Raw genomic sequence first — 13240 nt, 5'->3', positions numbered from 1 at the left:
GAGCGGGACTGGGGCGGAACGGGACAGGGCTGGGAACGGAGCGGGGCTGGGCTGGACTTGGCTGGGGAACAGAATGGGACAACAGAGGAACGGGCAGGAACTGATGCTCAGCAAGTTCCACCTGAAGGCGAGGAAGAACTTCTGTGCTGTGAGGGACCACAGTGCCCTGCAGGGTGTGGAGTCTCCCTGACTGGAGCTATTCCAGACCCACCTGGACACAATCCCGTGCCCTGTGCTCTGCCATGACCCTGCTGGCACAGGCAGGTGGGACCAGGGCAGATGCTCCCAAGAAGGGACTTAATCCAGCCAGGTCACCATCACCCACTCAAGAACTCCACAACACTTTTTTCCAAAGGCAATGTAACAGAAACGTTTATTCACTTTCTTGCAAAAGTTGACAATATTTAAAAATAAAAATTACAAATAGTCTTACCAAAATTCAGACTCAGAGTAGGTTTAGATTACATATTGGGAAAACATTCTTTATTCAGGGGGTGGTAAGGCCTTGGCACAGATTCACAGAGAAGCCACAGCTGCTCCATTCCTGGAAGTGTCCAAGGCTGGGCAGAGCTTGGAGCAACTTGCTGCAGTGGAAGTTGTCCCTGCCCATGGCAGGGTTGGGAACTTGATGATCTTGAAGATGCCTTCCATTCCGTGATGCTATGAAAACCTCAGAAACTCTCACAGTTTCCTGTTTACATGAGCACAGCACAACAAGTGTGAACCTGCCCCACCAAACACTGCCCAGGAGCTCTGCACCCTCTGAGCCAGGGAGGGCTCAGGCCTCAGGGCAGGATTCTCTGCAGGCTCACATGGAACACGATCCTCACCCTCCCCAGACCTGCCCACGAAGTCCCAACCTCCCCGAGCCACAGCCAGGAGGCTCCTGGTCAAGGTCTGTCCCAAAGGTTTTATTGCACAACTCGTGCCTGTGCCTCAGGCTGGGCCTTGGCCAAGGGCAAAGCCGCAGCCAGAAAAACTTCAGCATGGCAGTGGCTGTGGCAAAACATCCCAAATTCAGCAGAAGGAATCACAAACACACACAGAACATCCACAGGAGCTCACCTCACATGATTATCAAAGTGATTTCAACGTGTTCTAGTGCCTTTTCAGAGGACTCCATTAAAAAAAAAAAAACACAAATATTTTAGGCTTTGGAGTGAATCCAAAGTGACACCACACCATAGAGGTAATTATGTAAACTCATTCATTTTCTGATAAAGGAAAGCTTTCACCATAATCTTGGAAAGAAGCCCCTGTGCTGCAGGAACAGAAGGGAGAAGTTTCTGGAAGTGCTTTGGCCTCGTAATTGGGGAAGCAGAGACAGAAACCCAACCCAGCAGCGCTCTGGGGTGGTCCCTGCAAGGTGACATTGCACACTTGTCTCTGTGGAGCACAGGAGCAAGGCAAGTTTTACCTCAGCCTCTCAACAACAACCTAGAGAACCATTTTCCCCTTTCCACAGCATCAACAGGGCACTCCTTCTGCTTTCCTAGTGTTCTGAGAAGTTTGAGCCAACTGAGCTGTCCAGAGTGCAGTGATTGACCCTCCCCAGGCAGCTCTGCTCCAGAACCTGCCCTCACAACACGCCAGCATTTGATCACAGCTTGGTAAAACAGCACTGAACACCTGCCAAGGGGAACTCAGCTCATTCCTTGTTCCTGTGCAAGGCCTTGGCTGAGCTGTCTCCCCCCACTGGGGCTCAGTTCCCAACCGTGGGGCAGAGATAAGCAGCTGGAGCATGCCCTGTGTGTAGATTTGGGAGGACTTTGCTCAGAGCACGTTCTGTTCCCTGCCAGGATAACTGAAGGTTCTGAGCAGGCAGCCCTGAGATCCCCTCAGCTGCTGGGCTGCAGCTTCTCCCTGTCCCTGCTTTGAGCCAAACACACCTGTGGGCAGCAGGCTCAGAGCCTGCTCCCCAGGACACCCAGATGGGAGCCAGGAAAACAGGGCCATCCTGGACACAAGTGTGACGGACAACAAGGCCTGCAAGAGACAAAGATTTGCTGCCAGGAGACTTCATGAAATCTTTTAGGTTGGAAAAATCATTTAAGATCACAGAGTCCAACCATTAGCATTGCCAGTCCATCACTAAATCCATCTTCAGGGGAAGCTGAAGGATGCCCAGAAGCCCCAAGAGTCAGCAATTCCAATTTTCCCCACAAGGCCCCATTTTATTTTCCAGCATTTTAGGACAGCACACAAAAGTAGTACTTAAACACCTAACAGGGAAGAAATGTTTGGCACAAAAATGCCCTGTGCACCTGCTGTGCTGAGGCAAAGATCTCCAACAGACTGTTGGCCAAGTCCCTCCTGCTTCTATTCCCTTTTAAAGCCACAGAGATTTTAGGTTTCCTTGGCTCAGCATGATGGATAATTCCCTCCTCAAGTGGCAGGAATTACCTTTTCAGCTCTGGAAAGCGAAGCCAGGAATTTATTCTGCAGCTTTAAGTGAGCACACAGAAAGGGGATGCAGATCCCCAGACTCTGAAGTCTGCAATGTTCACTTGTCTGTGCATGATTAAAGCTCAGATTTACCCCTGTAAAAAATTACCACTTACAACTCCTTTTTGCCCAGAGGCTGGCCAGGAGGTTCTCCACCTCATTGACTTGAATAAATGGATGATAAGAATAAAAGAGGAAAGGCTGGATGCCACAAAACAACAAATCTCCCAGGTCATTTGCAACATGCCCAAGTGGAGCAGTGACTCAGAAGGTGAGCATTCCTCCCCAGCAGTGCAGAAGCTGCTCAAAGCAGGACCTGGAATTTGGGAGTTCTGGCAGTGCTTCACTCTCCTGCCTGTCAAATGAGTCACTTGAATTTCAATAATATTTAAATAACAGCCTTCATCTCCCAGGCAGCAGCAGCAGCCAGCACACTACCAGCACAGTGCTGTCATTTCCATGTTACAAAACGTGCAGGTGTCTCCACTCACACCCACCTGCCGGAGCTCTGCAGTTGAGTTTGAGCAGGAAATCATCCACACACAAAACTCCAGGCAGCAGGACACAGGGCCCACAGCAGGAGGCTCAAGCTGCCCTGTGTGCAGCTCACAGGACACTGTTTGTCACCTCCAGTGTCCCCACGGCAGCTGGCAGGCAGAGCACGGCAGCCCCAGGGACAGGCACTCCTTATGTAACAGGGACAAACACTGCCATGCCTGGGAAAGCACAGGGCTGGCGCTCAGGAGTCACGCTGGCCACACAAACAGCTCTGCAAACATCCCCACTCTGGCTGCCAACACCCTGCTCTGGACAGCCCTGTTTGTGACTGCTGCATCCAGGGGCACCTCTGCTTTTCACAAGGCCTGGCTTCCCTCCAAGAGCAGACTTCCTTTTCTGTCTCAATTCAGGGAATTCAGCCCATCTTGCTGCCACTTGGAAAGGCCCTGTAGGACACTATGTTCAGAAAATTCTGAAACATTTTGCCTAGACAGCACCAAAAGGAGGATCAAGGGAGCTGAGGCACAAACTGGTTTGCTGTTCCAGACCAGTGCCCAGTGACCATTTCCACTCCAGCTGCCCTGCCCATGTGAGGGGCCAATGTGGAACGTTGGCAGTGCTGTTTGGCACAGTAAGCTGCAGTGGGTACCCAATGTTTGTCACACCACAGACACTTCCCAGCTGTGCCAGGCTGGGGCTCTGCAGCCAATCCAGAGTGGGAAAGTGCTCAACCTCCAACTAACAGAGCCAGTTCTGCTGTTCAGCCACAATCTTTGCAAACAATGCTGCTCAGACTAATCACTTCCCACCACCAGGCAGATGTGTCATTATCTCCCATTCCATTTGCCACTGCAGGACAAGAGCAGGCAGAACACTGGCAGTTACCAGGAGTGCTTTGCAATCAAACAGAATTCAGAGCTGCAAGAGACTGCAGAGAATTTAGTGACCGAATCTGCAAAGCCTACAACTCAAGAACCCAAACAATTCCCACTTTTCCTAGCCACAAACCTGAAAAAGCACTGCCAATTAGCATTGAGATGGCTCTTTCAGGAGAGCAGGAACTTGGCTGCACTTGGCTGGCTGGATGCAAAAGCTGCAAGTAACATTAGATTAACAGATAGAAAACAGATTATTGGATTTCAAGGCACTACCTTTTCTAGATTTCTTTTAGCATCATTTTTCAAAAGCACCTTAATAAAAAACTTTTGTAATACACTTTTGAATGAACTGCTCATAATCAGTGAGGTATCACAGACTTACAGAAAGGAGAATCTTTGAGGCTCTCAGATTCCCCCCCTTGCTCCATTAATCACATTCCACCCATTAATTACTCAGCTGCAAACAGCTCACACCCTCTGAGCTCTGCCTGAATCAGCCTCTCAGTGACTTTTCTAACAGGGGACGGGCAAGTCACTGCAAAAGGTGGACACAAGGCACACAGACAGTGGGACCACAGTGCCCAGCACAGTGTGGGGACACAGCAGATGTAGAGAAAAAAAAAAAAAAGCTTCTAAGTACCATATACAAATGGTTTCTAGTGTCCTCTTTGTCCTCTATAAAGAGGTAAAGAAAACAGAGCCCCAAAGCTGAGCTCCTCTCTCCTAATGGTAAACCTGAGCATGAGGCAGAATGAAACACTGCTACCTGCTGCACTAGCACCAGCAACGTCACACGATTTTTCAGGGTGTGTCTTTCTTCTGAAGAAAGTCTTCTACCAGCTGATCAAACTTCTGTGAGGAAAACTGCTTTAGGACGTGTAAGGGGGTGAGTAAATACTGCTCTGCTAGTCCAGGGGCAAGGTGCTCACTGGAAACAGGTGCTGCTCCTGCTGCTCCCAGCTGTTCCCCACTCAGCTCTTCCTTCTCACCCCTGTGAGAAGTGCGGCGTTCTTTTGAGCAGAGAGCTGGCTCACAGTAGTGCTGAGGAACTTTAACATCTGTAAACACTTCAGGCTTCTCAGTATTTTTCTCGGGGGAGTCATAAACAACCCCTCGGGGCACAGAACTCCCCGGGGCTCTTTTCCAGAGACTTGTGGGTTTCTGTCCCCTCCTTCGGCTTTGCTGCTGTCCAGGCTCTTGCACAGGCTTTGAGACTGTGAACTCAGGAAGCACCTGGGGAGCAGAGCTCAGGTATTCCTGAAAGTAAACCTGGCACATGTCGTCCTTCACAATGGGAATGATGGAGCAGGGTTTCAGCCACTTCACAAACTCACGCAGCTCCTCAAAGGACGAGTGATCTGAGTAGGGGACGAGGTAGATCTTGGGGTGGGTGACCTTCACGGGCCTGCCCGTGGGGATGATGGCAATGGTGGGGTGCTGCGCGTTCCAGGCGACCACCGTGTCCCAGCAGATCTCGGCGACATCCACGGCGCGGATCCAGCCCGTGCCCTCCTCAGCAGTGAACACATCCGGCAGCTCCAGCAGCCGCATCTGCTCCAGGCGCCAGGGGCTCACCACCACCCACGTGCTGAACTCCAGCGCCAGCTCCACCAGCAGCGTCTCCTTGCCCAGGGTGTACACACCTGCCGGGAGAGCGGCGGCTCAGGGACAGGGCAGGCACAGGGGACACGAGCCCTGGTTTGGGCCGTGCTGGCAGGAGGGAGGGCAGGGCAGCACTCACCGATGACCACGTGGTGCTGCGGGTGGGCATAGATGAGGCGGACAATGTGGCGGACGGCCAGCGCCCGCGAGGGCAGGATCCGCTGGGGGTGGCAGTGCGTGTTGTCCAGGTACAGGCGGTCGATGTGGCGGCCCCTCAGCGCCGGCTCGCCCTGCATGGCGCTCGTGTAGCGGAAATCTCCTGCAAGGACAGGGATGGCAGGGCACGGCCCAGAGAGAGTCTGGAGTTTCCCTCACGGAGGATATTTCAGAACCATCTGGTCACAATTCTGTGCTATGTGCTCTGTGACAACCCTGCTTAAGCAAAGTGCTGGGACCAGGTAACCCACTGCAGTCCCTTCCAACCTAACCCATTTTGTGATTTTGTGATTGTAGGAACCTGCCCTGTACTACCTGTGTAGAGGATGGTGCCAAAGGTACCCTCAAAGAGGAACATAACGGAGCCAGGGCAGTGGTTGGAGTCGATCAGCGTCACCGTCACCTCACCCACGACATGGCTCTGCCCCACCTCCAGCGGCCGGATCCAGCACTTCGGCACCTGCAGAGGCCAAGGTGAGGGCAGGGTAGGGCACATGACAAGGGCTGGGACAGGCACATGGGGATGCCCAGGCGATGAGGGCAGAGGAGGGCGGGACACACCTACCTGCAGGCGGTGATGCACGAGGCGGGCGGTGAGCGGGGAGCAGTACAGCGGGCGGCTCCAGGTACTGGACAGCCCCACCGTGTGGTCCGAATGCATGTGGGACAGGAAGAAGAGGCGAGCACCGGCCGCCTTCCGCAGGCTCCAGAAGTCCACGGCGATGGGGGTCCCGGCCAGCACCGTCCCGCTCATGGTGGGCGAGGATCCCGCTCCCCTCACGCCGGTTTTGGCGGGAAGCGCCGCGCACGCGCAGGCGGGGCGGGGCGGGGCCGGGCGCCAGGGGCGGGGCGGGGCGGGGCGGTGTCATGCGCGCGGGGGTCACGTGGGCGGGGCGGTGGGGCTGGCGGGCGGAGCGGCACCGGCACCGGGATCTGGGAACGGAACCGGGACCGGGATCTGGATCTGAGAGCGGGACCGGGACTGGGACTGCGATTGGCACCGGGTCCTAGGACTCGGAGTGAAACCGGGAGCGGCGCTTAGGAGCGGACCGTCGCGGGGCCATGCCGTACCTGGGCGGCGAGGAGACGCTGCGGGAGCTGCGGCGGGCGCTGTCGAACCCGCACGTGCAGGCGGACCCGGCGCGGTACCGCGGCGCCGTGCTGCGCGTGATCCGGTACGGCGGCCGGGCGGGCCGGGCCGGGCGGGGGGTGCGGGCCCGCACCGAGCCCCGCTGAGCCCCGTGCCCGCCCCGCCGCAGGCTGATGGCGCAGGGCGCCGACGTGTCGGGGCTGTTCCCGGAGATGGTGAAGGCGGGCGCGGTGCCGGACGTGGTGCAGAAGAAGCTGGTGTCGTTCTACGTGCGCGCCCAGGCCCCGCTGCAGCCGCAGCTGGCGCTGCTGGCCGTGAACTCCCTGCGCAAGGACTGCGCGCACCCCAGCCCGGCCGTGCGCGGGCTCGCCCTGCGCACCATGTGCGGCCTCAGGTGCGCTGAGTCGGGGCCGGACCGGACCGGACCGGGGGTGTCCCCGGGCGCCGTGCCCCGCTGACGGCCGGCTGCCCTCCCGCAGGATGCCCGGGATCCAGGAGTACCTGCAGCAGCCCCTGGTGAGCGGGCTGCGGGACAAGGCGTCCTACGTGCGCAGGGCGGCCGTGCTGGGCTGCGCCAAGATGGTGAAGATGCAGGGGGACTGCGAAGTGGGTGAGTGGCTGGTGGCCGTGGGATGGGGTGGTGGCCGTGGGATGGGGACACGCTGGTGATGTGTTTGTGATGTGCATTCAGGGCTGTCCTGGGGTCCATGTGCTGCCCCTGTGTTGTCGTGGCTGTGGGGCAGAAGGAGAAAGTGGACGGTAATGAATGAAAGACTGAGGAAATTGCAGTGTGCCAGCAGATCCTGATGGCCAGAGCTCTGTGCTTTGCAGATGGTGCTCTGGTGAACGAGCTCTACAGCCTGCTTCGTGACCAGGACCCCATTGTGGTCGTGAACTGCCTGAGGGCCTTGGAAGAGATCTTGAAGAAGGAGGGAGGTGTTGTCATCAACAAACCCATTGCCCATCATCTCCTCAACAGGTTTGCTTTCTTTGGCATTAAGATGGTGCTGGAAGCTTGTCTTGTTCTCACGTTTTCCATGCAGAGAGGCAGCTCCTGGGGGACATAAGATGTTCCTGCCCTCCCTGACTGGTGCCCCTGTGCCCCTGGCAGGATGCCCGACCTGGACCAGTGGGGGCAGAGCGAGGTGCTCACGTTCCTGCTGCGCTACAAACCGCGCAGCGAGGACGAGCTCTTCGACATCCTCAACCTGCTCGACAGCTACCTCAAGAGCAGCAGCCCCAGCGTGGTGATGGCGGCCACCAAGCTGTTCCTGGTGCTGGCCAGGGAGTACCCAGATGTGCAGGCAGATGTGCTGGTGCGGGTGAAAGGCCCGCTGCTGTCTGCCTGCACCTCGGAGAGCAGGGAGCTGTGCTTCACCGCGCTCTGCCACGTGCGCCAGATCCTCCGCAGCCTGCCCGGCCACTTCAGCAGCCACTACAAAAAGTTCTTCTGCTCCTACTCGGAGCCCCACTACATCAAATGCCAGAAGATGGAGGTGCTGTGTGAGCTGGTGAACGATGAGAACGTGCAGCAGGTGCTGGAGGAGCTCAAGGGTTACTGCACTGACGTGTCGGTGGAGCTGGCGCAGGGAGCGATCTTTGCCATAGGTGAGAGCTCGGCCTTGCCCTGGCTGCAGCCCTGCACCTTTCCGGGGGCTGTGCTCTGCTCAGGGTGCCTGGGCAAGCACCACGTCACTGCTCTGTGCTGCAGCAGCCTGCCCAGGAGTGGTTTGTGTCAGAGTGGTTCTGATTGTTCCAGGAGTCCTGGCGCTGAGCTGCTTCAGGTTGTGCAGAAAGTCCTTGAATCTCATGGTGTGAGGAGATGCTCTAGAGAAAATTTAATGTCATCTTGTAATGAGCCTTCTAGCGTTCAGTGAAGCTGTGCAAGGAGTGGAGAGCTCTAATGCCTGCTTGTCCTTTGAGTTGTGGTGGGGGCAGAGTTCAGGTGATAGTTTTGGTTTTGTGAGCTTTAAAAATAGGCAAATTATTACAGTATTCCTAAGGAGAAAGGTGAGGATGATAAAGTGCTTTTTTTAATGTATTACATTTAAGGAAAGTTCTAAAATCTTCTGAGGCATGGCCTCAAGCAAAAGAACATGTCCCTGGTGTGGAGAACAAGCTCATTTGGCCACACTTTCAGAAATAGTAGTCAGCAAGGAAAGGAGAGAGACTGTTCCTTTAAAGAGAGTTTGTGATGAGTAGCTGGGTTCATGACTCCTGTTTCACTCTGACAGAAGGTTGATTTTTATGTCTTTTTGGCATCCTTGCAGCCAATATTGCCAGGACATACACAGAGCAGTGTGTGGGGATTCTGACAGAGCTTCTGGGGCTTCAGCAGGAGCACATCACCTCAGGTAACCATGCTGCTGGTTCATGCTCTCAGGAGGTGCCTTTGCTGGAGCTCCTGATCCCAAACCCAGAGGCACTTGGCTTTCAGCTTAACTGATGGAAGTTTTCCAGGTGGGATGAGTGGTGTAAGGTGTGTTCCTTCTGCAGGAACTCTCTGTGGAAAAGGAGATGGTTGTAGCTGTGCTCATGCTTCTTTCTGGCTGCCACCTGCTGACTCAGGAGTGAGGGGCTCAGCAGAGATGTTATGCTGTCTGTTTGAGAGCCAAGATGATTAATGGATCTTTTAAATCTCTGTGATTTCTGTTCCTCACATAACAGTCTGATTCAGTTGTGCCCAAGCTTCCTTTTTTCTCCTCTGCCCTCAGATCCACCTTCACATCACTGCTGTTCCTGCTGTTCTCTTTTAACTGCTCTTGCTCTCTGATTTGAAAACCACACACTTGCACTCAGCTGTTGAATTCCATCTCAGGAGCTGTTTTTGTGTCTGAGTGGGCAGCAAAACCTTTCAAGTTTTGACCTAAAGTTCACGAGCCTCATTTCAAATTGGGGTCAGCTTTAATTTGTCATCCTAACCTTGTGTGTCTGAAGCATCATGAGTCAGAGGCTTTTTAAAGGCTGGCAGTGGCCAGAAGAGAGGCTGCTCTCCAGCAGAGGAACCATCTGAAGTCTCAGTGCTCTATTTTAGACCTGGTGCAGCTTTGCTCTGACAAATGCAGTGCCATGGGATTGGGAAGGAGGGTGCCTCAAATCACAGGCTCAGGCAGGGCACTGACCCTCCAGGCTGGGATTTGCAAAGCCCCGTGAGTGCAGGGCTTTGAGATTATTTTTTTCTTTTCCCCAGTGGTTTTTATGACTCTTGGGGGATGCTGATAACTTGTTTTCCCTGCAGCTGTGGTCCGTGCTTTCCGGGACCTCGCCTGGCTGTGTCCCCAGTGCACAGATGCCGTGTGCCAGGCCCTGCCAGGCTGTGAGGACACCATCCAGGACAGTGAGGTGAGGGGGAGGATGGACAAGGACTGTCCATCTTCCCTTTGCCTTGAGAGTGGGGGCAAAAATCAGAAATCCTCAGGTTTGATCTCCCAGCCTTTCCTGCCAACGCGTGGCACACAGCAGCTGTTTGCTGGTGTTCCTGTGCTTCCCTCAGGGCAAGCAAGCGCTGGTCTGGCTGCTGGGCACCCACGGGGAGAAGATCCCGAACGCTCCCTACGTCTTGGAGGACTTTGTGGAGAACGTGAGGTCGGAGTCGTTCCCGGCGGTGAAGATGGAGCTGCTGACGGCGCTGCTGCGGCTCTTCCTGGCGCGGCCTGCCGAGTGCCAGGACACGCTGGGCAGGCTGCTCTACTTCTGCATTGGTGGGTTCCCCGTGTCCCCACAGCTCCCAGGGCCTGCTCTGGCTGTGTCACCTGGCTGGGTCAGCGTCCTGGCTGCTTCCAGGTGGTTCCATGCCTTAGGCTGCTGCCTGGCCCCTGGCTGATGAGTGTGGAGTCATGGCATCAGAGTGAAGGGACCTTAAAGATCATCCATTCCACCCCCTGTGCTGAGCAGGGACACCTTCCCTGTCCAGCCTGGCCTTCCAGGGATCCAGGGGCAGCCACAGCTTCTCTGGGCACCCTGTGCCAGGGTTCCTCACAGGGAAGAATTCCTTCCCAGTATTAAATCTGAAACTCTCCTCTTTTAGTTTAAAGCCATTCCCCTTTGTGCTTTGGCTGTCTGCCTGTAAGCAGGCTTGCATTGTGTCCCTGAAAGGCTGTTTTTAATAGTTTAGCGTATAGTTTAGTGTCAGTGCTCAGGGCAGTGTGGCTGAGGGATTCTCCGTGGGTTGCTGTCTGTGTTCCAGAGGAGGAGCAGGACATGGCCGTGCGCGACCGAGGGCTCTTCTACTACCGCCTTCTGCAGGCTGGCGTGGAGGAAGTGAGGAGGGTCCTGTGCAGCCCCAAGTGTGACCCCTCCCTGGGGCTGCTGGGGGACCAGAGCAAGCAGCCTGTCAATGCCTGGGCCCTGGAGTTCAACACTCTGGCCACAGTTTATGGCAGAGAGCGCTGGGCGCTCGCCACCGCTCAGCAGCCTGTGGAGCCCTCCTACTCCTGCTCTCCTGCTGCTGGCTCCAGGAGCAGAGACACAGGTGAACAGACCTGCCTCTCCTTCCTCTGGGAGGCATTCTGCCTTTGCCAGCAGAACACAGAATCCCAGAATGGTTTGGCTTGGAGGGAGCCTTGAAATTCCTCTCATTCCACCCCGTGCCATGGGCAGGGACCTTCCACTGTCCCAGGTGCTCCCAGCCCTGTCCAGCCTGGCCTTGGGCACTGCCAGGGGTCCAGGGGCTGCCACAGCTGCTCTGGGCAGCCAAGACGCTCTCCCATATGGGAGGAAGGTCAGAGTGCTTTGGGAGTTTGGTGTGCAGTGTGTGGCTGGTCTCTCACTAGCCCAGGAAATGCTGCTGGTGGCACTGGGATTCCTGTGCTCCATCCAGTGGGCTCTGTGGAGCTGGGAGCTGCATCTCACCAGTGTTTGTGCTGTCGTTTCAGAATCCCTGGTTTCTGAAGGGGATAAGGATGTCCTCGAGGTCCATCCTGATGCTCCAGTGTCGGAAGAGAAAGAACTCCTCGAGGCTCATCCTGATGCAGGCAGCCTAAGCTTGATTCCTGATGTTTCCCTGAGTGCAGAACAGTTTGAGAGGAGCTGGCTGAGCCTGGACACGAGCTGCCAGCTCTGCCTGCCCTGGGCTGGGCCTGTCCATGCAGACACCATCCAGACAGCCCTTCGTGTGGTGCACATCCACACCATCGCCATGAGCAGAGCTGGAGCCCAGCCCTGGAAAGCTTATCTGAGTGCCCAGGATGACTCAGGCTGCCTCTTCCTCACTGAGCTCCTGCTTCAGGCAGCAGATTCAGAGCTGCAGGTCACAGTGAAGCAAAGTGAAGCAAAGCCAGAGGCACTGCAATCCTTCATCTCAGCCTTGAGGACAGTGCTGGAGGCAGTGGCTGGGCTGGAGTCATGACTGGTCCCTGCTCCCAGCAGGATGCATGCTCAGAGCACAGCAAAAGTTGATTTCTCTGGCTCCTTTTGCCATACCCAGTGTTTTGTAGTTTTAAAGTGCAGAGTTTCCAGTTCACCTGGGAAGCCTGGGTGGTGTGGGGGAAGCTGGGGCTGGGGAGCAGGGCAGGGTGAGGGGCTGCCCTCCCCTGGGTCACTCTGCTGTGACTCACAGCATGGTGGCATCCGTGCTGGGTCATGAGGCACGAACATCACCGATGGAAACAGAGCTGAGCAGAACTCAGGGCTGTGTTTTGGAGAGGTTTTTTCCTGAGAAATATAAATAATTAAAAAGAAAAGCCCAAACCAAACACCAGAAGCACCAGGATTCTGCCACTTCTCTCACATTAAGAGGAGCAGTGCAGTGAGAAGAGAATATTTCAATCTTGGCCCCCTTTAGATTTGTTTTAATTTGCTGTCTGATTTCAGTGGTAGCTTTGCTTGGGGGTGAGCAGAGCTCTGCTGTGCCAGAGGAGGGCAGGCAGGGGACAGCCTGCTCACTGGAACCAGACAGATGTGGGTTTTTATTGAAATGTGTTACTGAGGTGAGAATTGCCCTCTCTGAAGTTCCCCCAGCTCCTTGATTGAGGGTGAGGTACACAGTGAGATTGATCTAGCAGGGTTTAGGGTACTCTGTGAGGAGCACAAGCTTCTTCTGCCCAATTTCTTGTAATTTTTGGTTTCTGAATGACTTGATTGTACCCTCAAGTAGCACTGTGCCTTCCATGCACTTCACTGAAACCCTGTCACCGTTACACACACTTCTGCCTTTCCTAATAAAAATGTGAATCATTCTTGGCTGATTTCTGGAGTTTCTTGTTCCTTTTACCCCCAGGGCTGTGCATGGGGTGATCTGTGGATCAGGGCAGCTCTGTGCCCTGCAGGGCGTTCTCTCTGACCCTCCTTGCAGCAAAGCTTTAAGGAGCAACTGGGCAATAATTAATCTCAGTCTCGAATGCCAAATTACATTGAGGGTGAACCTGCAGGAGGACTCAAGGGCAGATCACCAGTCAGCTGCAGCAGTTGACAATTCCCGCAGCTGTGTTGTGTTCCTGCCCTCAGGGAGGGCTGATGTGGGAAACACTCAAACTTCTATCCCTGGAAAGTGTCCAAAGAGGGGTTTGGAGCA

At 55.1% G+C, this 13240-nt stretch overlaps 2 protein-coding genes across 3 annotated transcripts; one reads left to right on the top strand and one right to left on the bottom strand.

The window, feature by feature from the left end:
- Window positions 1-269: 269 nt before the first annotated feature.
- DCLRE1B (DNA cross-link repair 1B) lies at window positions 270-6635 on the bottom strand. The gene is made up of 4 exons (XM_005492819.4): window positions 6205-6635; window positions 5955-6099; window positions 5563-5742; window positions 270-5464 (listed from the first exon to the last, which is right to left on the bottom strand). The coding sequence occupies exons 1-4, from the start codon at window positions 6391-6393 to the stop codon at window positions 4623-4625; spliced, it is 1356 nt and encodes a 451-aa protein (XP_005492876.2). The 5' UTR covers window positions 6394-6635; the 3' UTR covers window positions 270-4622.
- AP4B1 (adaptor related protein complex 4 subunit beta 1) lies at window positions 6515-12914 on the top strand. Of its 2 annotated transcripts, XM_005492815.4 has the most exons (10): window positions 6515-6814; window positions 6899-7123; window positions 7209-7339; window positions 7561-7708; window positions 7841-8337; window positions 9000-9083; window positions 9968-10071; window positions 10223-10430; window positions 10916-11200; window positions 11604-12914. In XM_005492815.4, the coding sequence occupies exons 1-10, from the start codon at window positions 6702-6704 to the stop codon at window positions 12074-12076; spliced, it is 2268 nt and encodes a 755-aa protein (XP_005492872.2). In that variant the 5' UTR covers window positions 6515-6701; the 3' UTR covers window positions 12077-12914. The 2 variants fall into 2 exon arrangements, with proteins under 2 accessions (XP_005492872.2, XP_074384475.1); XM_074528374.1 differs by lacking the exon at window positions 10916-11200.
- Window positions 12915-13240: the final 326 nt, after the last annotated feature.

Source organism: Zonotrichia albicollis, chromosome 28, assembly GCF_047830755.1.
Source record: "Zonotrichia albicollis isolate bZonAlb1 chromosome 28, bZonAlb1.hap1, whole genome shotgun sequence".
NCBI classification, from domain to species: Eukaryota; Metazoa; Chordata; class Aves; order Passeriformes; family Passerellidae; genus Zonotrichia; species Zonotrichia albicollis.
The sequence above is the reverse complement of the archived record's forward strand: the minus strand, read 5'-3'. Positions and strand labels throughout refer to the sequence as shown.

Coding starts and splice junctions, on each gene's coding strand:
- DCLRE1B (XM_005492819.4), bottom strand. CDS start 6,393: ATGAGCGGGACGGTGCTGGCCGGGACCCCCATCGCCGTGGACTTCTGG. Junction 6,100..6,204: donor TCGTGCATCACCGCCTGCAG/GTAGGTGTGTCC, acceptor TGGCCTCTGCAG/GTGCCGAAGTGCTGGATCCG. Junction 5,465..5,562: donor GCAGCACCACGTGGTCATCG/GTGAGTGCTGCC, acceptor CTCTCCCGGCAG/GTGTGTACACCCTGGGCAAG.
- AP4B1 (XM_005492815.4), top strand. CDS start 6,702: ATGCCGTACCTGGGCGGCGAGGAGACGCTGCGGGAGCTGCGGCGGGCG. Junction 7,709..7,840: donor GCCCATCATCTCCTCAACAG/GTTTGCTTTCTT, acceptor TGCCCCTGGCAG/GATGCCCGACCTGGACCAGT. Junction 11,201..11,603: donor CTCCAGGAGCAGAGACACAG/GTGAACAGACCT, acceptor CTGTCGTTTCAG/AATCCCTGGTTTCTGAAGGG.